Source organism: Molothrus ater, chromosome 3, assembly GCF_012460135.2.
Source record: "Molothrus ater isolate BHLD 08-10-18 breed brown headed cowbird chromosome 3, BPBGC_Mater_1.1, whole genome shotgun sequence".
Classification (NCBI taxonomy): Eukaryota; Metazoa; Chordata; class Aves; order Passeriformes; family Icteridae; genus Molothrus; species Molothrus ater.
The window spans coordinates 67987271-68012893 of NC_050480.2; the positions used below are offsets into that span (position 1 = coordinate 67987271).

Sequence of the window (25623 nt, forward strand, 5' to 3'; positions counted from 1 at the left end):
AAGATGGCAATTGTAGGAGACATCAGTAGTTAGCACATGAATTTCCATGTTTTCCTACCAAAAGTGGAGTCCACCAGAAAGCCTGCTTGCTGTCAGCTTATATTACTAATTCTCTAAGGCTGAACACTGAGTTCAGAATCATCTTGGGTGGGTTGGCTGCTTTTCCCAGGGGAAATATTAACCAGATCTCTGAAGAACCACAAAACCAACCATACTTTGCCCTTCTTTCTGAACATCGTGACAAAGGCTTAGTTCTCTAAGTAAGGTAGTTTGTTAGATTTTTCTCACAGCTCAAGGAGTGAGTAAGGGTGGCTTAATGATCAGCTACAGAGGCAGATCTCAAATAGGTCAGTCTCCCAAAGCTCTGAATAAGAATGCCCACTAGTATGAGATACCTTCCTGATATCTCATTGCTGTACATTGGAAGTACATATATTGTGAAGCAGACTCCTTAAAACTCCTTGTTCATATCCAAGGTAGTTATTTTTATGAGATGATCTCCATCTTGCAGGGTGACCTCTGAAGATGTTTGCTTTGTAGCAGTCATTGATTGTGACTGTGCTAATGAGTACAGGAAGTGTGGTTCATGGGGAACAGATGGCATCAAGTAGATCAGTGCAGGATAGCAAGTGACTCTTGACAAAGAGAATGATATTATGCCATTCTGCTGATTGACATTGAATGATAATGTCTACATGAAGGGCAGAATGTTTTCCATTCAAGAAGAGGCATCTGTTCTTGCTGTCCTGGGAAAGTTGCAAGCATAGTATTCATAGCAGTCATGTCAGGCCAGTAGAGCCTAAGAGCTTGAGACCTGCTGGGAAGTATGAGATTTTGATGAAATCGAGTCTCATTGGCTTTGTTTCCTATGTTGTCTTAGCAGCTGCTGCCCTAAAAACAAGTTGTCTCCAGACTTTTTTTAAATTCATTTTCCCAGAAGCTACAGATAATCAGAGTTTCTCAAAGTTGGTTCACAGTAGCATCACCAATAGGCAGATTATCTTGCTGGGAGTGATATTGCGTGTGGTATTACTTGGAATGGGCTAGCTGATTGTATCCTCAGGAGTGAAGCAGGAATGCTAAAGGAAGGAGTCCAGGGAGCAGAAGTTGATGCCCTGTGCTCTTCTGTCAACGATGACATCTGGTACCAGGAGTGGCCTTGTACAGATTATACATTTTTGTCTCTACAAGTCACTGTGGAGGAACTGGGAAATCTGTATAACCTGTAATGGAGCCAGGAGCTGCTCTAGCTGACAAAAAATTTTCATGTAGGGAAAGGTGATTTGAAGTAAAGATACTGAGTACCAAACTGTTGTCTGTATTGTATTGTGTGAGGTCACTATGTAGAGAGCCAACATGTCATTAGATGCACAGAAAATGTAGGGTTAAGAGTTATCTCACCACACAAAAATACAGTAAATAAGTGCCCATTCAAGCCCTCCAGGTGTACACAATGCAGGAATAGTTTGAGTTGTATCTCTAGGCAAGCAGCAGAAACCCATTTAGGAGCTAGTTGCCAATGAACTGATGGGTGGAGAGACAGCCCAAATGGCTGTTTTGCTGTGAGTCTTTTGAGGTTTGTGGCCCATAAAGTATGTGAATAAGTGTTGGGAAGGAAATGGCAAAAGTACAGAGAGTTTTGAGACCTAATCTATCAAGTAAGGTTAACTACAACTATTGAAAAATTCCTTGTATTTCCTTTCTTGAGGGGGGTGAGTGCTTTTACTGAGGCTGTTTGCTGTAGCATATATATATATAGAATATAGAATTGTATGTCAGGTTTTTAATTTATTGGAATAAAAAGCCCCAAATACCCATGCCAAAATCACATTCTTTTGTTGAATATCCAGGCAGTTTTTGTTGGAGACCTGAAAGAGAGTTTGAGCTGAGATGTCCTTTACAGAAGGAAATTTATTTTCACTACTGGCTTGAATTGAAAGAGTATTGTGTGAGAGCAGGATGCTGTATAATGTGAGCACCCAAATTTCCTGCTGTAAGTTTATCAGAATGTGATAAATAAGTAACTATTTTAAATGATGTGATATGTCTATAATTCCTATTTTATACTACTAATATATTGTAATCCTCTTTCATAGCCTGTGGCAGTCAAAAGAATTCTAGCTAATAAATTTGTGCTTGTTTTCCTCCTAGCAAGGAAGAAAGGTTACTAGGAAGGGTCTGTTCCTTCTCATTTTTGTACCAATTGGAGTGGGTTTGGGAGCTGCATGAGTAGCAGAGTACTCTGATTCTGGAATGTTGCCAGTGCAAGAAATGAAGATTTATGGTTTCCGTCCCTAAAGCTATCAGTCGTGTTCAGTCCATTCTAACACTTTTTTTCCTTTTGTGTCAGCAGTGTAGAACAGTATAAAAGCTATACATGTACCACAACAAATAGCTATTATTTAGAAATAATGTTTTATGAACTTGTAATAGCTGAATTTAGCATTGCTTTAGTGCAGTGGTTCAGCCTGAGCAATTAATACTGCCTGATACACTTAACTGTTTAATACGTGAGAAGTACTTCACAACCACAGTACTTTGATGGGTGTGCATTGTAGTTCTTGGGAACTTCACTGAGCAAGCAATGCTAACTTAGGCTTGTCTGGACAAGCCAGAAATAGTTTAGCAATCCACAATCCAAGACATACAAGTCATAGTTTGAAAAATGATAGTTTGATAAGCTTTTTGCTATTTTTATTGTTATGCTTTGCAGCTTCAGAAGCTTCTTACTATGGACCCTACAAAGAGAATTACCTCAGAGCAGGCTTTGCAGGACCCCTACTTTCAAGAGGATCCTCTGCCTACATCAGAGTATGTATTCCCTCTTCTGTGAACATCTGGGGTGATTTCTTTCTGCTATATGCTAGTCCCTGGAATGACATGACAGCTGAAAAATTCACAGATACCTGCCTATGTACACAAGAAGTAGCAGCTCAGCCATGCTCAGTAAAAACTACAAGTGTCTGTATGTACTGGTGTCAGAACTAAGTGGTCATGAAAAATAACCCAGTACCACAGTAGTGCTGTAATTCTGAACACACTACCAAAGCCAGAGTTACAACGTTACTGCAGCATTGAGTGAATCAATCTCTGCCTCACACAGCCTCACAGAGCACTGGTCTCCATTGCCTGGTTGACTGTGCCTTTCCCTAGGAGTGGGACAGTTCTCTGACCTACAGTCCATTCCCATGCCCTCTTTTCACAGGATAACAGTATGAGAAAAGCGAAGAGATAAATGACTGCCTAAAATCCCACAAATCCCTTGTTCAGAAGGCTTGAGAGAATATTTTGTTGTCATGAAAAGTTCAGATCACATACTCAGTTCCAGCTGGTGGACTTTGTCAGTTTCTCTTCCCAGTTTTCAGAAGCATGGTGGTGCATGGCATTATGATCTGTATGAACTTGATGCAGGTAGACTTCTACCTTTGCTTTCACTGTTTCCCCGACTAGCAGGCAACACCAAAAGGAAGGAACAGTCACTGGAATAAAAAGGAGTCTAGTTGATACTAGTTGGGGTTTTAAAATTAATTTTTCTACACTACATAGCAACAAGATTAAGAACTGTTTACACCCTTTTGAAAGCCACATCATGTTAATTGCATTCTGAATGTTGGCACAGAAACATTCTACTGGTCAAGATCTACCAGTAATTTTCTGCTTAGTGTTTATCTGATGCTATCCTGTGGAGAACTGTAGCTCCCCATGGATTACAGGATAACATTATGGTAAGGTTTCTGCCATAAACATTAAGGAATGTTCCAAATTCCATTGGTCAGATGAATTTTAAAGTGATCTTTTTTTCCTAAACAACACCTGAAAAGCATAGGGAAAGTAAGTCTGCAGTTGTGATTGGCAAATAGATTGAAGCCTGTTGTAAGCCAAGGCAGGCTCATAGGACATTAATACTCTTTGGATCAGTCCCTTTATTCAGTGAGCCATGCATGTTCCAACTGGGTGTTGTGGAACCTCTGACACTGTGTTTGTTCATTTTACCATCTGGATCAACAAGTGGTCGTTCTGGCATTTGGGCATGTTCAACCATGCCATGATTTCTAAATGACAGCCCTGTGCCAACAGCAAAGAGATCTTACATGACAATCAGCACCTATCTTGGGTATTCACACTGCCACTCACTTGTGGAAACAGGATTTGTCAAATACAAGAAATGTAGTTGTGTTATACACGCTTGTTTTTAACACAGTATTAAGTAAATGTATGCCATGTGTACATATTTGTGGACTGTTTACTGTGTTTCAGTGTGTTTGCTGGCTGTCAGATTCCATATCCGAAAAGAGAATTCCTCAATGAAGATGAACCTGAAGAGAAAGGGGATAAGGTATAGTAAACTTCTTGTTTGTTTGGGGCTTTTTTACTTGCAAGTATGCAGTAAGAAAGCATCATGGTTCCAAATGAAAACTAATGAAACATGAAGAGTTAACCAAAAATGAAACATGAAGAATTAACAAAAATGTGTGTTCCAAGGCAAAGCTCTATTAAAACTGCTTCTCAGACAGTTGAAGAGTATCAGACGCCTCGGGGTGTCTCAGGTAGTATCACCAGCACGGTTTGCCCTGACCTGTGGGGAATGAGCTGGATGGGCTGTTGGTCAGCTGCAGCCTGCTCTCAGCTGCTGTGTTCCAAGAAGACCTTGCTACCTCCTGCAGCATCACATGAAGAAAATACGTTGTGAGCACACGAAAAGAATGGCATTTTCATTGTATGACTGGCATCCATCCAGCCATTTGAATGTAGATGGCTGTCGGGGTCTCAAATAAATAGTGGCAGCCTGCTTCTGGCACTACATCAGAACATTTCATCCATCTGCATGCAGTTTCCTGATCGTGTTGTAAGGGCCCTCAGACAAAGGAGTAATAAGGATTCTGAACTGTTCTGGTAGCAACAATCTGCTCTGAGTATTCTCTCTTTCATAGCCCCATAGACATAAGTGAGAACTTGTTTGTGTGCATAATAAATTCTGGGGTGTTTGCAACATAATCTGCTCTGCTTGGTGCGTGTAGCTCAGCTGTGCTGTGTGACCACAGCCATTGTCTCATAGTGCTGTGAAGGCCGGACAATGGTGCCACAGTGCAGGAAACAGCGTGTTATTTTCATGGAACAGGGTACAGTGAGGCACCAACAGTGATGTATAGCTAACCAAATGTGAAGAGAACAGTCTTGAACTGTAGCTATCTGGGGACTATGTGAGAAGGGCTGTTGTCTTTCAGAGAAACCATTTGAGGACACGAATATTCTGTTTTCAATTTTCTGCAAAATTTTCTGACAAACTAGGTGAGTTTAAACCTATATTTTAGAGAGCAAATTTTGTTTTCAGAACTGATATTGCAGATTCTTCTTTACTGGGAACAAGTGTTAGTATCCATGATTTTTGTGTCCAGATGGATTTTTCCAGAGGAGGAAACAGACCCCTGAGCAAAAATAAAATTAAATTCATTATACTAATTTGATTGTCATTTAGTTACTAGTTTTGCTTCAACTCTCACAGCTTCAAAAAATAAAAAGAAACCTTATGAATTAAAATTACTCTGGCTTTTTTATATTTAAGTCAGTGTACTTGTAAGGAAATATCTGTCTTTTCCCTGGGAATGTTGCAGGGTTGATGACAATGGCATGCTTATATTTAAAACAGCCAATATATAAATGATCTTTGAGATTGTTGAGGAGAGTCAGGTATTTATACGCACTCCAAATTAAAGTTTTTCTTAGACCATTCAGGTAATACAAGTCCCACATTACTCATTGAATGTAGAAAATGTAGATTACTCAGTGTAGAAAATGTGGAGGTAAAGGCTATTCTGAAAGTTGAATCTGTTCCATGTTTTGTTGCTTTATGATGTTATTGTAAATGAAAGGTTTTATTTTTTTAGACTGGTTTGTTACTGGTTTGTTTTTAAAACCAAAAATATCTGTACAATCATTTGGAAACCTGGAGAAGTTGTCTCTGTTTATTTGGAACTTACATCTGAATTAAATAACATCTAGCATAAGCATCCATTCTTCAAAATGGTTAATTGTTAGTTAGCAAGACTAAAATAAGGGTTTGTAAAACAAAGTGAAAATGTAATTTTATAATTTAAATTCTGGTAGGCAAGTTTCTGCTAGGTTTGTTTCTAGGTAGGACTGAAATTTCATTTTGGTAATTAGTGCCTGAGAGGTGACATATGGCAATGGGTTGCTAAGTGTGGACCTTTCATGAGTTTAGTCATTTAGGAACTGCCATGAACCAGACTGGCCTGAGGACGAGGTTGTTGCTTCTCAAAAATGCCATTTTTGTGCAGTTAGGTAGTGCAGCCAGGCCCCAGCTGGAGACTGACAGGGCAGGTCAGTCTCTAGCCAGGCAATAGCAGTAGTAGTTCCACACAAGAGCAAACTTCAGCTTGTCAACTAAATTTTGTGCTAAAATCTGAAGCACAAAACCTGGGACGTACAACAAGCTCTTGCCTTTAATTGTGAGAGTCCCTTCAGTATTTGTTTACACATTAAAAAATTTAAGTTTTTCAGCTCACACAATTATCAAAAAACAGGGGGCCCCCAACTGAGGGAATTATTAGCATCTACTCCATTGATTCAGAAGGCTGAACAATTGCTTTATTAAACTATGTTATATTACATTATACTATACTATACTATAACTATACTACAAAGAATACTAAAGAAAACTCGTGACTTTCTCATGACAGCCAGGACGCAGCTTTGAGCCAATTGGCCAAGGAAACAAAACAATCCTCAGCAGAATCCAAGTGACAAATCACTTCAGGTAAACAATTTTCCCAACACATTCCACATGTGCAAAACAACAGGAGCAGCAAGTAGAGATAAGAATTTTTTTATCTTCTTCTCTCTGTGCTTCTCCAGGAAAAAGCCCTGAGAGAGAAAATTGTCGCTCTCTGTTCAGAAAATGTGAATGCCACACACAATAGTAACTACCTTACTTGCACCCAAACACTCCTATGAAAACACAAATTTCAGAATTGTAACACAAATGTACCTTAGTTCTTGGTGTTTTGTTTGTGTAAGTGAAGCTCAAACCATTATTAAAAATAAATTGCTTCTTGATATTTTTTTTTTACAAGCTAGTTTGATTAACTTTTTAGATTACTGAGGTCTAAATCTCCCAGGAAGTAGAATTTGACTGAGATGGGATTTGAGGACTATGTGCAGGAGGATACATTATGGGTTTTGCTAAATGTGAAATGGAATTTCAGGCCATCTCTTAACTCCTTGAAGATGCAAGTCTTCTTTGTAGTCTTAAATGAACACATCACTGCAAATTTTGTTGGAATGTATCTTGGGAGACTATTGTGATGAATGGCATAGATGCAGATCTTTTATGTCATTTATCTGAGGTAACTAAAAGCCTCAACATGAAGGGGACATCGAGAATTTTCTGCTAGTGGCAACTGGTTGTCATAATTTCTGAGAAACTAATAAAGTAAGGTTTTAATTAAAAGGCTGCCATACTAAAGCTTTGATCATTATATAAGCAGATATTCCACAAAAAAACCCCAAACCTATCCTGGAATGTTCCTTACAGTATGTTAGGGGAAAGATAGTAAGGCTTTTTAATTCAATCCATATCAGTTGAAGGGTTTTTTTCATGATGAGCAAGTGATATCTTTCCCAGAGCTGCACCCATGGTGGACAGAATTGCACTCAGTTCATTTTCTGACCTCCCCTCCACTTCCTCAAATACTCCTTTTAGTCTGTAGCCTTCTGAAGCCAGAAGAGCTCTCAATATCTCTTGTTCTTGTGTTCTTCTCTTAACCTTTTTTTCCCCTTCTGTGACACTTTTCTCTGTTTATTTTCCTTCTAGGAACCAGTGTAATCTTAATTATCTGGCTTCTCTTCCTTTGCTAGACTCCTCCTTCCCTTGCCAGATTCTTCTTTCAGCAGTTTCCTCCTCTTTTGTCTTCAACATTTCTGGTTTATTTTCACTTTTCTGTTATTTCAGTAAGATTTTCTGACCCTGTACGTTGTGCACTGTGCTAGGCCCTATTCCCCGTACAGCACTCTTTACAAGGTGCTTAAAAGCATGGGAAACCAAAATAGTAATGAAACCTGTTTCTGGTTTTGCCAGAATTTCCTCGCAACTAGGAAGACATGATAAAATTCCTTTGGTCTCAATGTGCTTACCTTTCTGGCAGTAATGCTGTCAGCCTTCTTCAGGTGAAAAGTGAAAGGTTGAAATGTGGTTTTGATTCTGTGTGAACAAGGCCATTGAACCACTTAGAACAACTTACTGTGGGTTCCCCATGTCTGCCACTGAGCACTACTGAAATTCTGGATGCTTTGATTTACTTCATTGGGTGATTGCTACTTTATAAAGGGTTCCTTTTATCCTCTCTGAACACCTGGTGTCTTGGTTTGAAAAAGACAGGTGTCCATTAAGGGAGGCAGGAGCCTTCTTGAAATGGAAAATGTAAACCCCCTCCCTCCGAATTATTATAATTTTTGAAATTAAGAGGCTCTCGGGCAGAGTTATGGGAATAGGAGTAACAGTTCTTTACTAGGAAAATTAAAAATAAGAATGCAATAGGACAAGCAAAAAAAGCCCAACACTGGCAGAATTAGAATATGAGCTGACACACTCTGGGTCAGGGTGTTGGTAGCAGTCTAAATGGTGGCTGCAGTCCTCCTGCAGTTACAGGTGTGGTTCTGCTGAAACAGTGATCCTGTAAAAGGGTGTAGTTTTCTTCTGAATATTCAGTGGTAGTGTAGATGGGCCTGATCTTCCTCTGGGAATCCAGTGGAGAAAAAAGCTGCTTCTCTTGGAATCCACTGGAAAAGGCTGCCTGTGGTATTCCAAATCCCAGATTATATCCAGGTAGGAATGCTTGGATCCTCCCCTGGGTGGAGCATCTCACAATGGGATGATGTAATTTTATCAGTGAGGCTCAATGGCCCATTAACAGAAGATATCTCCCCAGAGAGGGATTGGTTGTGAAAGAGATAAAGAAAAACTGCACGATTAACAGAAGATAACTGCCCCACCTCTAGCAGATGATAACAGAATATACAACCCCACCCACATCTTGCAACCCAGGACACCTGGGTAGCTAGCTGTAGGAGGCACTCGACTGTCTTTCCAGTTTAAGTCCAGCTTGTTTCATTAAAAAAAGCAAAATGATCACAGGTGGATACCGCCCAGGTGTGCAGCTCTGTACTGGGGGTGAACTCCCAGCACTCAGCCTTGCTGTGTGTTCCATCACACAAGGGCCTGCCTCCCCCTCGGTGACAGGGGGTTGGCAGCTCCATGAAGCTCACAAACCCAGCTCACAGCAAGTGACCGTGTTGTGTGGCTTCTTCCCTCAGAATCAGCAGCAGCAGAATCAGCATCAGCAGCAAGCAGCACCTCAGCAGCAGGCGCAGGCGGCACCGCAGCAGCCGCAGCCGCAGCAGCAGAGCAGCAGCCAGACCAACGGGACGGCGGCGGGCACCGGCGCGGGCGCAGGGGGCGCAGGCGCGGGGCTCCAGCACAGCCAGGACTCCGGCCTCAGCCAGGTGCCTCCCAACAAGAAACCACGCATAGGGCCTTCAGGCGCTAACTCAGGCGGGCCTGTCATGCCTTCAGATTATCAGGTACCTCTGGAAATTTTGCTGCTTCTGATGCTATAGGGCTGAGGGCCAAAATGTCATTTTTCCCCTTTCCCAGCTGCAAGAACAGATCGTGTTTTAATGAATTTTTGATGTAACCTGAGGCATGCTGAGGTTTTGTTCTGTGATTAGTAATTTTCAATAGAATACCAGTTTGAGTTGTACTGCACCCTGTAAAGTGTTGAGGACTAGTCCACTCCAGGAATCACTTAAATATTTGCTTAACTTTATATTTTAGAGTAATCTTGCTGAAGCCAGTGGTTGTAAATGCTGCACTGCATCAAGTTCAGTGTACTTGAGTCTTGGCAATATTAAATCCCATGTGAGGCACAGATGTGAGACAATCCTGAGAAGAAGGAACAAAGTTGAACCAGGCTCTCCCATTTCATTCCTCCTATTGTCACATGTATGAAGTGGTTCTGTAGTTTATTCTGGTATCTTTCTAAGACTACTTCTAATGTTAAAGAAAAAAAAAATGCATGTAAGAACAGGAATGACAATTTGGTTCAGTTCATCCATTTGATTCATGCCAGACTAGGGCACAAAGACATGCACTGTTTCTGATGTGACCAAAGTAGAACAGATTTCATGTTTTCTGGTACAATAGCATTAATTAGGAAAAGCACTATCACTGAATATTTTTTGAATTAGCAGACTTGTCTTTGATTACTAGAATTATATTTTCCACTGAAAAAGTTACTTACATTAAATATAGAAAGCATTGAACTTTCCTGAGATCTTCAGTATTTCAGAGTTTATACTCGCTGGAGCAGTAATTAGTTGAAAGAAAAAAAAGGTTAGATATTAAGGGTAAATTATAAATTATGCTAGGGGTTCTGTTGGCTCCTAGCCTCCAAGAGGGTCCTGCTTTGGAGAATGGTCTTTTCAGGCTGCTTTAAAGTTAAAATAAATAGGGTTTAAGACACCAGCTCTACAGTTGTCTTGACTTAGCCCTCCAGACCTTCTCCACAGACAATTCATTACTCAGTGCCAGACATATTTCTCCCATTTTTGTTTAACTCCTTTAGTTACAAATTGTCATGAAGGCATTGAGGGCAATTTAAGGAGAAAGACAACTAGGTTTCTTTTTTGAAAAGTTCCAGACAGCCTTGAGGCCTGGACAGATCAGTACATCTGTCTGACTGCACAGTATTTATGGCTGGTCTGGTTTGGTCTATACTTTGAGGACTGGTGTGCTGCATTTGATGATATCCATCATAGAATTCTTATCCAGTTCTCTGAATTGTTGGCAAACTTCCCCCTTGCAAGTTGCTGGTAGTCTAAATATTCTTTTTTCCAGATTTTTTTTGCCCTCTGTGATGCTTTCCTTCTAAACTTTAACAGCACAGGCATCAAAATCATGATCTGTATGTTTCTTTTACGTCATGCACTAAATTGTATGGGCTGATTATCCATTTTTGCACTTATGTTTGGCTATCTGCCTTTAACTTCTAGCTGACTATCTTCTGTTCCAGAAAGGAATGTCTGCAATTTGTCCAAGTCTGACTTTATTAAAAACAAATTCTCCTATGTGAAACAAAAATAAGCATGGGCACGTTAAAGCATTCTTCTAGTCTTAAGGCAGTAATTTTACTCCATTTTATCTTATTTGGAAGATTCTCTTTGCTTTGAGTTTCATTTAGCTTGTGGTCTGAAGTCTCTGTTGAAGTTTTTTTGTCATTCACCAACCTCAGTATCTGTTGCTTCCACAAATGACAGTGCAAAGCTCTTTGTTGAGTTTTGCTGAGTCTTCCTTATGTGACCTTGAGTATTTTGCTTACCATGGTGAGCTGGTGCTTTTCATCCAGAAAGAGCACCTATAAAATCACAGAATTTATCACAATTCTTTTTCTTTTCCATTAAAAATTGAAAAACTTCCTAGAATTTCGAGAAAAATTTCAGGTTTCAGACACTGTGTAACACAACCAGCCTTATCATGGGATTGTGGTGGGGTTTACCTTGCTGGACAGTCTCCTGTCCATTGAGCAGTACTACTCATGCCAAGTGATTTTGCATCTTGCATTATTGGGCAGCTCACAATTAATTCTGGATGGGAAATGGTTATGATAATGAGTTTGCAAATTCAGCAGGCTGGAGGCTGCAAGATCCACAAATTTGTCTTGCTGAAGTTGGAGTCCACTAAACTGACAGGCCCAAACTGTGGAGGGAAAAAAAAAATATTCAGGAAAATGAATGTTAGGTTATGTACATACCCATACCCATTTTTAAGCAGTTGTCCTTGTTTGCAGTAGTTAAGGTATCAGGTTAAAAGACTCACTTAATATTATATTATTTAATCTTAATGGACAATTTTTCATTTAGATAAATTGAGTAGTAGTCATGGTTGTCTTTTTCTCAGAAAATAATAAAATGTTTACAACATTTAATATTGCCTATCTTGAGAAGGATGTTTGTAGCCTTAGCATTAATAGCATTTGCATTAATAGCATTTACAATAATGATAGATAAAAGTTTAAGAAACAGATGAATTTTGAAAGGGAGTCTGCTCTCTTTGTCTGTTGTGTATTTTTTCTTCAGAAAATGGGTGTGTACATGCTGTACTTTTAGGTGCCTTCAAGGGTTCTTGTGTATTTTGTGTGCTGTGTTGAAGCTGATTGCAGATCAGAATGACGATTTGTTTTATGGGACCCTAAAAAGTAGCGCTATTTAGCCAGTTTCCCCAACAATCATGTTTTAACCAGAGGTTAAAAATTTCCTGAGCTGCATGGTCCTAGCAGGCTGGAACTGTGATGGTCATTCCTTTGATCCCTCTCTTTTTTCCTGCAGCACTCCAGCTCGCGCCTGAGTTACCAAAGCAACATTCAGGGATCTTCTCAGTCCCAGAGTACAATGGGCTATTCCACATCGTCTCAGCAGAGCTCTCAGTATCACCAATCTCATCAGTCTCATAGGTACTGAGGGGCCTGCCAGGCTGCACCCAGAAAGGAATGGACTAGAAGCCAGAAGACTCCAGCAATATGAAGTTCATAACGATGAGAAGACCAAAAATACAAACTATGATGCAGAATTAAAATTCATGATGATAAAAGGAAAACTTCACTCACTGAAGACTTCCCCCATCCCTGCCCCATTCCCATCCCTTTATTGCCATAAAGGAGATTCTTGTGAAGTTTTCCTTCCTTCCTGCCCTTGCATGTGCTCCATTGTGGTTACTCTAATGAACCCTTCTGATCTGAACCCAGCACTTAACTTCTTTAACCTTTTGGAATTTTGAAGGATTCCTGGTGCACCTTCCTTATGCTGTAGTGATTGCCATAAATCTGTCTTTTCAATCTCTTTGATGGGATTTTAAAGTTTTAAAATCTTGAACTCCCAGGCTTTCAAGCTTGTATATAGTTAGTTTTATACTAGGCGAACCAGTTTAGCTATACAGGTATATTGCACCTTTTTAAAGCACTATGTTATTTTCACAGGATATTACTGTTTTGCTCATGGATGTCAAGAACAGCAAAATTTTACTGTTCCAGAGTATTTTACTATTCTGTTTTTATTAGTCTAGTTTTCAGGCAAAGTATTAAAAATAAAAAAATTTAAAAATTAATAAAATGAAAAAAGAAAAATGAAAAAAGAAAAAAAAACCCACCCAAGTCTCTGCAGCAACAGATATGCTTCATGCTACTGGACTGAACGCCAAACAGAAGATGGCTGATATTTCTTAACTCATTCACATTGAATTCTTGAAATCACAGTGATCATGCTCTGACTAGTTTTAAATTAAGCATTACTTTAAATGAAACCAGGACAGTCACATGAAAAGGAGATGCTTTCAGGATCTGTTGGAACAGAAGAAAGGAATGTCTTCCCAGGCTGGACACCAAAATAGTCAGGAAAATGTATTTACTGCCCTCAAGCCTCAGTAGGAATGTGGATGACGGGCTTTTTCTGTATTTCTGCAAAGTAGCTTATTAATGTGTGTGAGAGTTCTATAAATTTAGCTTTCTTTCACATTCCTGAGTCAGTTCTCAAAATTTAAAGGTGACAGAAATACTAAGACTTGCAAAAACAAATGCATTTAATCATTTTATGTTAGAATTTATAATTAAGAGAAATTATTGTGCAGTTTGAAAAGCATGTTGAAAATGGTTCCTTTTTCTTGTTTATAATGCATATTCTGTGTCCCTCACATTGCTGTGATTAACCAGATTAGTTACACCAGATGCGCTTGATTGCACTGAAATGTTTCTTTTTCCCTAGAGCAAACATGTTTTGATTGTGCCTAAGGGATTGTAAGTGGATGGGTAGCTTGCAGAAAATCCCTAGTAATTAAGCAAGAGTTCAGAAGCATAATCAGAGCATTATTGTCCAACTTCTGGAACCACAGTTATTCAGAGAGACACAACACGTAATTTGGGACAGCTTCGTTTTTGCTTCAGCCTTCAGAAATAAGGCTGGCTCTTGTGGCAGAAAACCTGGAGGAATGCATTTAGAGAGCTACTGGCAGTGTTACATCAGAGAGCTTCTGCAGCTGGTGTCCAGAGAAGAGGTGACAGGAGTTCAGGTGTAAATGGTCAGTGGTAACAGGTTTTTGTACTGCAGGGTGTTCTCTTTGTCCTGTGCCACACAAAACAAATGGTGTACCCGTGCACATTCACACTGAAGTTGTGATCAGATGCAGCAAGATGAGTAGGTCTGTTTGCTCTGAGGAGAATGCTTTTCATCACATATTATATGGTTCTACTGGTTTGATCTCCCAGTCATCTTTAATGTCCCCTTCCTCCTCAAACTCATGCTGTTTTTCTGCTTTGTGTGAGCAGTTGGCTTGCTTTGGCCATTCCTACCATCATGTGGTTTTGACAACACCAAGCTGCTCCAGAAAAGCTAATACCTGCTTTTGTCATCAAATGGATAAGAAGGTGGTGAAAAACTAAATGAAGCAATTGAAGGGAAAAATTCTTTCTGGGGAAAAATAATCTCCCAAAGAATACTTTCAATGTATAACCCTTGAAATGCTACATTTTATACATACTGTAGTACTCTGAAAGGACAGGTTTTAATTGTTCCTTCATTTCAGTGACTATGGGGTGACATTCTTTCTGTTTCCCCCCTTACTGATGTTAGGATGAGGTACTTTTGATCAAATGGGTGTTTGGCCAATGCTATTAAGTAACACTTCTTTTATACTTCTGTAATTTGAATGTCACATTTCTGGAAATTAACTTATGGCAGAGTGATTTTTGTCCCCTCGTGTTCTTTTCATCCTTCTGTTCTCTCAAAATTATTTTGTCTTTTCTACTACAGTTATCTAACATTTCTTTTCCTTGCTGTGACCTGCAACTGGTCATCAAAATTCATACGAGATCAGGAGGTGGCAGGGGACCATTGGTTAATTAAGGTGGGCTCTTGTGCCAATAAGGCAAAATCATGGTGTAGATTAATCTGTATGTAGAGTGTGAAACTTCACAGCAATGTAAGGTGCTTTAATTGAGCGAACTTCCAGCTTCTAGAGTGACTGCCACAACCTCTCTCAGCTGCACTTGCATTTCTTGTCTTGGTTGGGTTGGTAGATGACCACATGCCACTCCTCTCTCTAGCTTTTATGCGCACAGGTGAAGCCAAGCTGTCTTCCTCCAAAATTCACAGCCAAGAGGAGAGGGAATAAAAGCAACAGCCCTGGCTACAAATTGTAGGCTCTGCACACTCTTGTAGTTTCTTCACTGGGGTGAAATAATTTGCCTTTTCTTGGGAGCTTGATGCATGCTGCCAGGGTTGGTAGCAGTCATAGTGGAAGAAGCCTTGCTGCCTAGGGGTTATCCTGTGAGGTAAAAACTCCGCTTTCAGAAGTGAATTGTGCAGTTTGTCATGGGAAACCAGGACCACGTCATTTTTATGGGTGTTTTTTTTTTGCCTGTGCAGTTTCTTTATTACTCAGCTCTGTCTCTGCCCATAACCTATAGACCCTCAGCAAAGTGTTTCACACCTGTACTGAGAGGCACAGAGCTGTCTTCTCCATCCTGGTGGGAGAACAGGCTGCTGAGCACAGCTTTTCGTCGTGGCTCAGAGGAAACAAACACGTGGAGAATTAATGGGATGAGCAGCCTGGTCCTCGTTGGTGAAGTTTATGTAGCACAAACTGCACAATGAAGGAAAAATATAGGGAAAGCTGCGACTCCTGCACTGTATCTGTGACACTGTATCTGGGGAGGGGGAGGGAAGCGCATTCGTAGTGGGAGGGGTGGCGGGAAGCTAGAAGTGTTCAAATATGTATGATATTTTATATAAACATAATAAGCTTAGTTCCCCTTCATAATCTTCAGGAATGGTACTTTAACACCATTAAGTAAAAAATTGTTTTAGGATTAAATAAATGTATTGTACATAAGGCCATACGTAATCTTCTAAAAAATGTCGCCAGACAGGAGCGATGTGTATTACGATATGAAAAAAAGTCCTTAATGCACTGTTATCTCCTAAATATTTAGTAGTAAATTAATGCTATTTAATTTTTTTAAAAATTTGTCTTGTGTAGACACTAAAAAGTATTACACAAAATCTGGACAGAACGTGTCCTTTTTAACAGCAATTTAAAGAACTTTTTATATATGTAAGGTAGTAACTTTTCAAATTGTTCTAGTTGTATATTCCCATGTTTACTATTTGTGGAAGTGTGCCTGTCTCTACTCAGTTATTTTTTTTCCTAATAATTTCATGCACGCATCTTACATTTTTGTAGTTTCCATTAGAAATTACTGTGTATGCGCCTGGTGCTACCACAAAACTTTCCCGCTCTAGATCTGTGGTGGCCGCATTCAGTAGTGCCCGTGCGAATGGGCTACCAAAACCACGAAGCAAAATACTTGTTTCTTATTCTAGAGTTGAGAGTTTACTGCTTTTAAGTTGTCCTGATGTCACTCTTGAAATGGCTGTGTTCATTTCAAGCTATGAGTTCATTGCATTTATTTTATATTCTTGGTTGTAATGAAATGGAATTGACTTTGCTTCAGTGTGAATTTTTTTAATAAAATAATATACATTTGTAATAATAATAAAAAGTTCAAATCAAATAAGTGTGCAGAAAAGTTTTTGTAAACGTCAACTTTGGGCTACCAGTAGGGAAAATACAGCCCACAAAATTGCAGTTGTAATTATATTCAGGATGTTTATGATATCATGCACCACAGAAAACAAAGCTTGCAAAACCTCAGAGTTGAAATTGCAGTTTTTAAAATGCCCACGAGGATATTCACAGGTATGTGTCTCTCAAAATAGAATGAAGCCTTATGGAAAGCAGGATGGATGGAGTGTTCTCTTAGGTTTTGCTCTCTGCTCATAAGTGTACGGGTATGCCACACTGATGGCACTCGTTGAGATTCATTATTACTTACATGACAATCCTGTAGATGCATCTTCTGAAAAAGAAAGCTGGTTTACTCTGTTCTGGAAATAAAGGCTTTCCTGCTTTCTCCTTCTGCTGGATCTTGGAGCATTTCAAGTATTTCAGGTGGCAACATGGAAAGTATGATCTAGAGCATTATTGGTGGGTTTTCACAGTGAGATTTTGTGTGCTTTGCTAGTCTGCATGTTTCTGTTCCATCTGACTTTGGATGGATGGGTGGGTGGATGGATGGATGGATGGATGGATAACTTCTTCCAAAAATTCTACTTGTCTTTTCCATAACAGTTGTATGGGTAAGAAGGGTTGAGATTTACTTGCACTGCCCATTGCATTAAGAAAGAGGCTTTGTTTTTTGATGTACCTTTTACACAAGGGTGGGAATAGGAGTGGCCTTTTGACAAAAAGCTCAGTCTGCATCTCTGACACCTCAAGACAGCCTCACTGCAACTGAATATTCCCAACTCTGTAACCTTCAGGGTTTCTGCTTCTGTTGTCCTTTTGTTGATTAGTAAACAGCTTTGACTTGCATGTTTCTAAAACTTCCTATGCCAGCTCTGTCTCAATCTCCATTCTTTTACAGCACATCTCTCCCTGGTTTTCCTACCTGGTCATTTGGTTTACAGTCTAATCCAGCCTGATCATACTGATCTGAATTAATGGTGCCCTTTTTTGTCCTTGACAGCTAAACAACTTTGATTTCACAGCCACTGAGAAAGTTGCAGAATGGATTGTTTATTAGTCTTTTGTTTTGACTTGTTGCTTCTTGTTTTGTGTTATTGCCTTGGCTCTGGCATCTCTGTTGCATTAGCTGTAAAGCTTCTCTCTTCACTTGCTCATGACTGCCAAAGCCTGCTGTTACACCATCCCTCTTACTCAAATCAAGATGTTATGTAAGTTATCTCTTGGTCTCATTGTCCCACCAGGTCAGCCTCTGCACCCTTCATTTTCAGACTTCTAAATAAGCATTTTAAGCCTCTGTTTCCAATTGCCGGTTGTTTCTGAAGAGATGTTGCATAAAATTCTGAAAAATTCCCTCCTTGGTGTCTTCTGCATCCCTCATTAAAGCCCCCTGGTGTTGATGTATACAGAAGTTTAGTATTTTACACACTACTGGTGTGCAAGGAGTCATATCTATTGTGTAAATGAAAACTGTTGCAGTGTTCATTCTGCCTTCCAGTCTGCATCCATCACCTCCCTGCATGCCCTTTGCAAACTAGCTGTGACAAGAACAGTCATTTTGTTCTGATACAGTAGTTTCGTGACTGGGGCTTGCAGGACTCTGGAATATGAATAATAATCACTGTAATATCATGGTGGTTTACTGCTGGACAATACACAGTAGTAGTGTTGCCACTTTCCATGTGCTATTTCAACACAAGAAGCATCATGTTAGTGCCAAACACCAATTTAATTTGGCTAATCACAGAACCTGAGCAAGCAGTGTTCCAATAGCTAGCAAAAGTTAATGATGGTGTTCTTGTAACGTTGTTTTAATAAGTAGGTTCTGCTTTTTTACTTTCCAGGGAGCTTCATATCCTTGATTATGATCACAGAAAAAAACAGAAGCTTTGGCTTATTTTGGTGGGTTTATAGTAATTTAGAAAATTATTATGGCATAATTACTACAATGATTTTTTTCATTTGCAAGAAATATTTATTAGAACAGCAGTTGTTGAGGTAGATTAGAATCACCAACAAGGTTATGAAAGATGTGTGTACAGTCATAACTGAGCTGCTGAAATTGCTGGGGGAGTACCACAACTGTTATGTAACAGATGGCCAAGTTAATCCAAAGTAGGTGTTTAAAAATTATTATTGTCAGTATTACTATCATTATCATTGCAAGTCTGAAAGTAGTACTAACCTACCTAATATTTTTTTATATAATGTACTTGCCTTGGAATAGGATCAGTTTTTCCAGCTTGGCGTATTGGCACACAGCTGTGTGTATTGTAGGGTCTGTAACAAGACATTTCTATGATTATTTTGTGTTCTTTGAAGCCTTATGAAGAGGACAGCCCGAGAGTATTTAACTTCTACATGTGCATTGCATGCACAGAAAATGTGGCTGGATGAAGTATTCAGCAATACATTCTCTTAGCTAAAATGTCTTATGATGTTGTTCAGTAAGAAGATGTTTGAAAAAGCTGGTATATGAAATCATTACAGAAAGGACACCTTTGCCCCAGTGCATTCCCAGAATGGATTTTTACTTTTGCTTGCACTGTCAGTAAACACAGTAAATAAATTAGTAAATGAAAATATTTAAATTTCTTTAATATTACTTTAATAATTCTTTAAATATTACTTTAGAAAAATTAGTTATTTGCTACTGAATCTTGGATATGATGTGATAGCCAGCAATAATATATTTTATGTCATCTCCATCCCACAAAATATAATGTCTCAAATACCAAAAAGCCTGATATGTGAAGCACTGAAGAAAGGAATTCTTCATACCTATCAGCAGCAGACAAAGTTTTAATTATGAACCAAATATGCCAAGTGATGTACGGCCCAGACATCCTTTCTGTGTCCTGCATGTAAGCCTACATTGGTAAGATTCTTCCCTGTACCCACAAATAGGAATTCCCTGGGATGTTGTGGAGGTAAAAGGAGTGGGAAGCATGCAGCCTTTAGATTTTGTAAAAAAGTTTTAATGCTATCAAATTTAGGTATCTGAAGTTCTCCAGTTCATAATGAAATTCTAAATACTTTTAAGTATAACATTTGTTAAAAATGTTTTCTGCCTTTGTCTTGGCAATGTGGCACAGCCCTGCTCTGAAAAGATAACCTCAGCTCTGCATGCATGACCTGGTCAGGGGCACGGTTGTCAATTCAGTCTTGCAGATAATTTACACAGGTGGACACTGAACTTTAACCTGTAAGTTCAGGTCACACAGGTCTGTGGAAAAGCAATCAGCTTTTACAGAAAACACACTTCCTTGGCTGAAAGGTGAGCCAGAGCACTGCAAAATTAAAGGCTTAAAGTCTTATGCAAAAGGCTTCTGTGGCCCCCCAGTATGACAGACAGTATTATGAGATGATTGTAAATTATCAGATCATATAATTGCTGCAAGGCTGTGCAGTTCTAAAACATCTATTGTTCTAAAACATCTTACCATTATCTAGTATGATGTGGAATGAGTAATTTGTGAAAGTGTAATTATGAATTTCAGTTTTCAACCTTTTGTAATTGTATTACTTTTTTTTTGCAGTGGTACAGAAGAAAGAAGGACAGTTTCCAGTAGTTTGGTTTTGGCAGTAAAACTCAGAACATTAATTTGCTATGGAAGAGGACCCAAAGGAGATCAGGCATCTCCCTTGCTGGTGTCAATCCTTCCACTGCGGCAAAGGAGATTCAAGGAGAGGCAGATCATACCATGACATTGTGTAGGAACTGCAACACTTGCTTTTGAAATAAATATTTATGTGTGCAGCATCACAACTGTAGAAAGTATGCTCAGCAAAGTTGATGTGAGTCACCTTTACAAAATTCCCTGCACATAGCAAGCAGACTGACTTGATCATGTCAAGAATTTTATAGACTTTGGTGTTACCTACCCATAAATGCATGAAAATCTGCATAATTTGTGGTTTCAGAGTAATGGTAATAATGGAGCTTTTCTTTAACCATCCAAAAGTTTTCTTGTAGCTTGCAGTATCCCACAAGCATAGAAATAAATCCCTACTCATTTAAGAAAAAATGGGGACATCTACTACCACACCCTGGTGGTATGTCCCAATGGGGATTATCAAGAGTTGCTTCTACATCATGCTGCTGCTAGATGAAAGCTGGAAGTCCCCTGTGGCTTTGAAACAGTTGGTTCTGGAAAGTAGGAAGAAAGCAGCTTCTCTTATCATCCAGAGCAATATTAGAGGTATTTTAAGTGCATTTGAGTCATCTGAAATTGTGACATGTATCATTTGAACAGTGGCCATACGCTTCCAACTCCAAGAACTCAGTCTCGCACGATAACATTTGCATATATTGTCTGTGGAGACATGCTCAGCTGTGACTTGCTAACTTAAATCTTATGAAATACTTGTCAGTGGATCGTGTGTGCTGGAGGATGTAAGGAACAACCTGCCAGCTCTATCAGAACCAGGCATATTCTCTTCCCACCTAACGTGCCAAGCTCATAAATCAGTTGCAGTGCGTCATGCTTTTATAAATACACAGTGGTTGTACCATTCCAGGAGTGCATTATCACTGCTGCTTCTCGTGCATCAGAGATGTGGTAATCCATCTGTCTTCTGCCTAGCTCCTTCAGTATGTTTCGTATGTGTTGTGGAGAGATCAGCAATGCACTGGCCCTGACTCTGGATAGCCTATCCATTACCTTGAAAATGAACTCAAGGGAGCACCACAGCAGCATTCATGCTTGTCCTTGTGTGGGCTGAAATTCCAGTACATGCAACATGGCATGCTTACAGAAGGGACACAGGAAGAGAGTGGGAATTACGCCTGTTTCTGTGAGATTAGGGATGGTTTCTGGACGTGCTATGTGTGAATATGAAAACAAAACACACTTTTGCTTTGGAACTTCAGGATCTTACCCTACAGGTGAATTACAAGAGTATGCAGGTTTAAATTATTGGGATATGTCCTAAGTTTGTTTAGACCAGTGTGACTAATGAAACTGTGTTGACATTGATAGTTGCTATCACTTCTTAAACCAAAAAGCCTAAGGAAGTTTCCTATGCCTCACTGTTCTCACACACATATCCAAATGTGGAACTAAGGCATAACTGGTTTCCCAAAAATGCCCTGAGAAAACAGGATACCCTGTGTAGCCAGCACAGCTATGCATCCTAAATATAACAGTGCTGAGCATTCACAGAGCAGGATTCAGATTTACCCCACGTATGGCAGCCTGGGATGTTCAGGGCCAGACGTCCCCACCGTGTAACGTGAGCGCTTCCTTGGGTTCCAGGCCAGCTCCCAGCCTGGCAGCTGCTGGCTGGGAGTGCAGTTCCCTGAGCCAGACCCACCTCCTCCCAGCTGGAACCATCCCTTTTGCAAGGGGAGGTGGTGTGTGGCACGGGCAGGTCCCTCAGCCTGTGCACAGACCTGATGTGGAGGTTTGCTGCTGTTGATGGATGTGAGCTGTTGGGTTGGTGCGCTGGGCTCTGGCGTGGGCACAGAGGTCCCCTGTTGGTGGTGCATGCAAGGGATGGTGAATGCAATGTGCCACCACGGAGCGGCTCCAGAGCAGGGCCCACGTGCAGAGATGGGAAGGAAGGTTGCCCAGCCCCCAGGAGCCTGAGTCCCCACCTTGTGCAAGCTGTCTGCACATGTTGCAGCAGTGGGCGTCCTGGGACGGTGCCGGCAGCGCCTGGGGCGGCCTGCAAGCAGGTAGTGCTGCTGGTGTGCCACTCCTGTCTGGGACAGAGGGGCTCTGGCACCAGGGCTCCTCTCTTATGGACACTTTACAAAGACCATGGCGCCTCACAGAAACTCTCTGGGCCTCCTGAAGGCCCATGGCAAATGCCAGCCTTGCAAAGTGGGGCACGAGCAGCTGGAAGCGTGGAGGAGGCCGGTGCCAGCAGCAAGGTGCCAGCACAGCACAGCAGCCATGGGCATGTTGTGCATCGCTTCCCCCCACGCAGGCCGCTCCCCAGGGCCTCGGGGGGAGAGCAGAGGGGAAGGTGCCACGTGCAGAGCAGCTCACTCCTGCCTGGAAGGGTGACGCACTGGGTTGCCCAGCTCCGTGGTTGCGTGCCTCCATGGAGTGGGGCTGGGGTACCCATCTTCCAAGATGTTTTTGGCCCTGAGATTTTTTGGACAGTCTTATGAGTCCCACGTGTGAGTGAGGGGAGGATTTTGGGAAGTTTTGGGAAGCGTGTTCTGCTTCTCTGCAGAACCCCAGATACAGATCTTGTTTTGCTGTGCTGTCCCACAGGAGGGTCTCACAGTGTAACTGACAGTTCACTGGATTTGGGTGGACTTGAGGAAGGTTTGATCCCTTCCAATCCTTTGTTTCTTCTGCTCTGTTCTCATCTGCTAGGGCTGCTCTAAGCTTTGGCAAAAGTTCCCCTTTCAAATTATGGCTTAGCTTTTCCCAGTCCTGCACAAAGCCTCTCTTCTCCAGAGACATGGCAATCTGCACCTGAGGTGACCATTTTATGGTTAATGGCAGATACATTTTAAAAAAAGGTGTATTCAGAGTGCCCTTGGGTGGTTTGTTTCACTTTAATGCCAGGGAGGATATCTGCTGTCAGTGCTGTCTGCTGTCCTGGGGAACTGTCTGACAGCTTGGATATTGTCTGTCAGGATATCTAACATGACAGCATGTCTTTCAGAGCACAGTCTGAGCCCTCTTGGGATTATAGTCTTCAAATTTTCTTACATATGATATACCATTGTGGATTAAAGCATGGTGTGTCTCATTGGAGACAACTGAGGAAGCTGTGAAGAAAATAATAGTCCTACTTGGACAGAGTTAGGCAGTTCAGCAGTATGGCAGGCATCATCTGCCATGAAGCTGGATCCTCTACTTGGGGAGCACAGGTCTTGCTGAGGAAATCCATCTCATTGATCTGCAAGTTAAACAGTAAGGGCTGATGGAAACTTGGATTCCTTGGCCATGGCAGGCAAAAGGAAGTCTCCATATGCTTTGCTTGTGTGGGGCTCCAGATGGCCCATCTGGACTAGGCAAGGTGTGGTTTGTGCAAGCCCTCTGCAAGCAGGAAGCTGCTGCTTCCTTAAATCATCTGATGGGCAGGCAGCCTCAGCCTCTCCAGAAAAGGGAGGTAGCAGAGGGTCTGAAGCAAGAAGCTTCAGCATCTTGTTGAAGGGCTGCAAGATGATCACTTCCTCAGACATCAAGGAGGGGGCTGGCTGCCCCTCGTGCCCTGCAGAGTGGGACTCTGAGCACCCACCGGCATCATCATCCTGCTCTCTTCTCTCCATAGCCTGACCTGTAGCAGCTGCTTTGGAGGAAGATTCCCAGCTAAAGACTACACTGACTCAAATTACTTTCCCATTTGGGGAGAAGAGGGTGAGAGCTAGACCCTCTTCCAGAAAACCCTTGAAAATGTCCATTTTTCTTCCCTTTGAGATGCTGGCAGGGAACGAGGACAGGGTCATTTAGGGAGGATCTGAACAAACCCTGACAGAATCCATCAGAGAGACTGACATCCCAGTAGGGGGAGAGAGGTGGGGCAGGCTGCTAGGCCTCAGGGGGTGCTCTTTTCTATTTCATTTATGAACCCTTGATTTGTATCTGGCTGGGGTTTGAGCCCACGTGAGTCACACTCACACAGGAAGGTGGGAGTGGCTTCATTATTTTCTCTTGAATCACCCCACATTTCTCTGTCACCAGAACTTGCTTTAACAGCAACGTGCGTGTGGATATTTGTGGTGTGTGCCAGACCCAGGCAGCCTGCTGGGAACGGGCTCAGCTGACTTTGCCTCAGCTTGGTGGACTTGGCTGTGTTTGCCTTACAGTTGGACTTGCTGATCTTGAAGGTCTCTTTCAACCTAAATGAATCTAAGATTTTATGATATGCGAACTGTGGTACTGTGAACTGTGAGCAAATGCCATTCCACAGGAGTTTCTCACCTGCTTGTTTTTTACACAAAAACAGTGAGGGGTCAGGACTCCTTTTTTGACTCCTCCATTGGATTCTTGGAGCACCAGCGTGCTTTTTCTCTTTGCTTTGTAGCTGGGCAACATGAGCCTGTAGCAGTCACTGCTGTTGGACCTCAGTAGTGCTAATGTCACCACAGACCTGCAGAATTGTAGAATGGTTTGTTTTGGAAGGGACCTTAAAGATCATCCAGGGCAGGGACACCTTCCACTAGATCAGGTTGCTCAGGTACCTGTCCAACCTGACCTTGAACACTTTCAGGGATGGGATAGCCACAACTCTCTGGGCAAGATGTTTCAGTGCCTCACCACCCTCACACTGAAGAGTTTCTTCCTTATTCTAATCTAGACCTGCCCTCTTTCAGTTTAAAACTATTGGCCCTTGTCCTGTCACTATCTGCCCGTATTGAGTCTTTCTGCCTTCTTTTTGTAAGCCTTCTTAAGCTACTGGAAGGCCACAAGGAGGTCTCCCTGTAGCCTTCTTTTCTCCAGGCTGAGCAATCCCAGCTCACTCAGCCTGTCTGGGCAGGAGAGGTGCTCCATCCCTCTGATCATCTTCATGGCCTCCTCTGGACTCCCTCTAACATGTTCACATCTTGTGCTGGGAACCCGAGCTGGATGCAGCACTCCAGGTGGGGACTGAGAGCAGAGCAGAGGGACAGAATCACCTCCCTTGACCTGCTGACAACACCTCGTGATGCAGCCCAGGATGTGTTTGGCTTTCTGGGCTGCAAGTGCTCATCTGGCTTATGTCCAGCTTTTCATCCATGAGAATCCCAAATCCTTCTCCAAGGGCTGATCTCTGTTCTTCTTCCAGTCTGTACTCACTTCTGGGTGGGATTGTCCTGACCCTACAGTGCCTTGCACTTGGCCTTGTTAAACCTCATGAGGTTCTCATGCTCCCACTTCTCCAGTTTGTCCAGGTTCCTCTGGATGGCATCCCTTCCCTCTGTTGTGCCAACTGCAGCGCTCAACTTTGTGTCATCTGCCACCTTACTGAGGGTGCATTCGACCCCATTCTCTATGTTCTTGATGAAGATTTTGAGGAGCATTGGTCCCAAA

At 41.4% G+C, this 25623-nt stretch overlaps 1 protein-coding gene across 1 annotated transcript in view; it reads left to right on the plus strand.

The window, feature by feature from the left end:
* CDK19 (cyclin dependent kinase 19) overlaps window positions 1-17046 on the plus strand; it is a 122777-nt gene extending 105731 nt beyond the window's left edge. Inside the window, exons 10-13 of the mRNA XM_036380184.2 lie at window positions 2714-2811; window positions 4258-4336; window positions 9331-9597; window positions 12400-17046. Of these exons, the coding sequence (XP_036236077.1) occupies window positions 2714-2811; window positions 4258-4336; window positions 9331-9597; window positions 12400-12531 (576 nt within the window). The 3' untranslated portion in view covers window positions 12532-17046. The remainder of the gene's footprint in view (window positions 1-2713; window positions 2812-4257; window positions 4337-9330; window positions 9598-12399) is intronic.
* Window positions 17047-25623: the final 8577 nt, after the last annotated feature.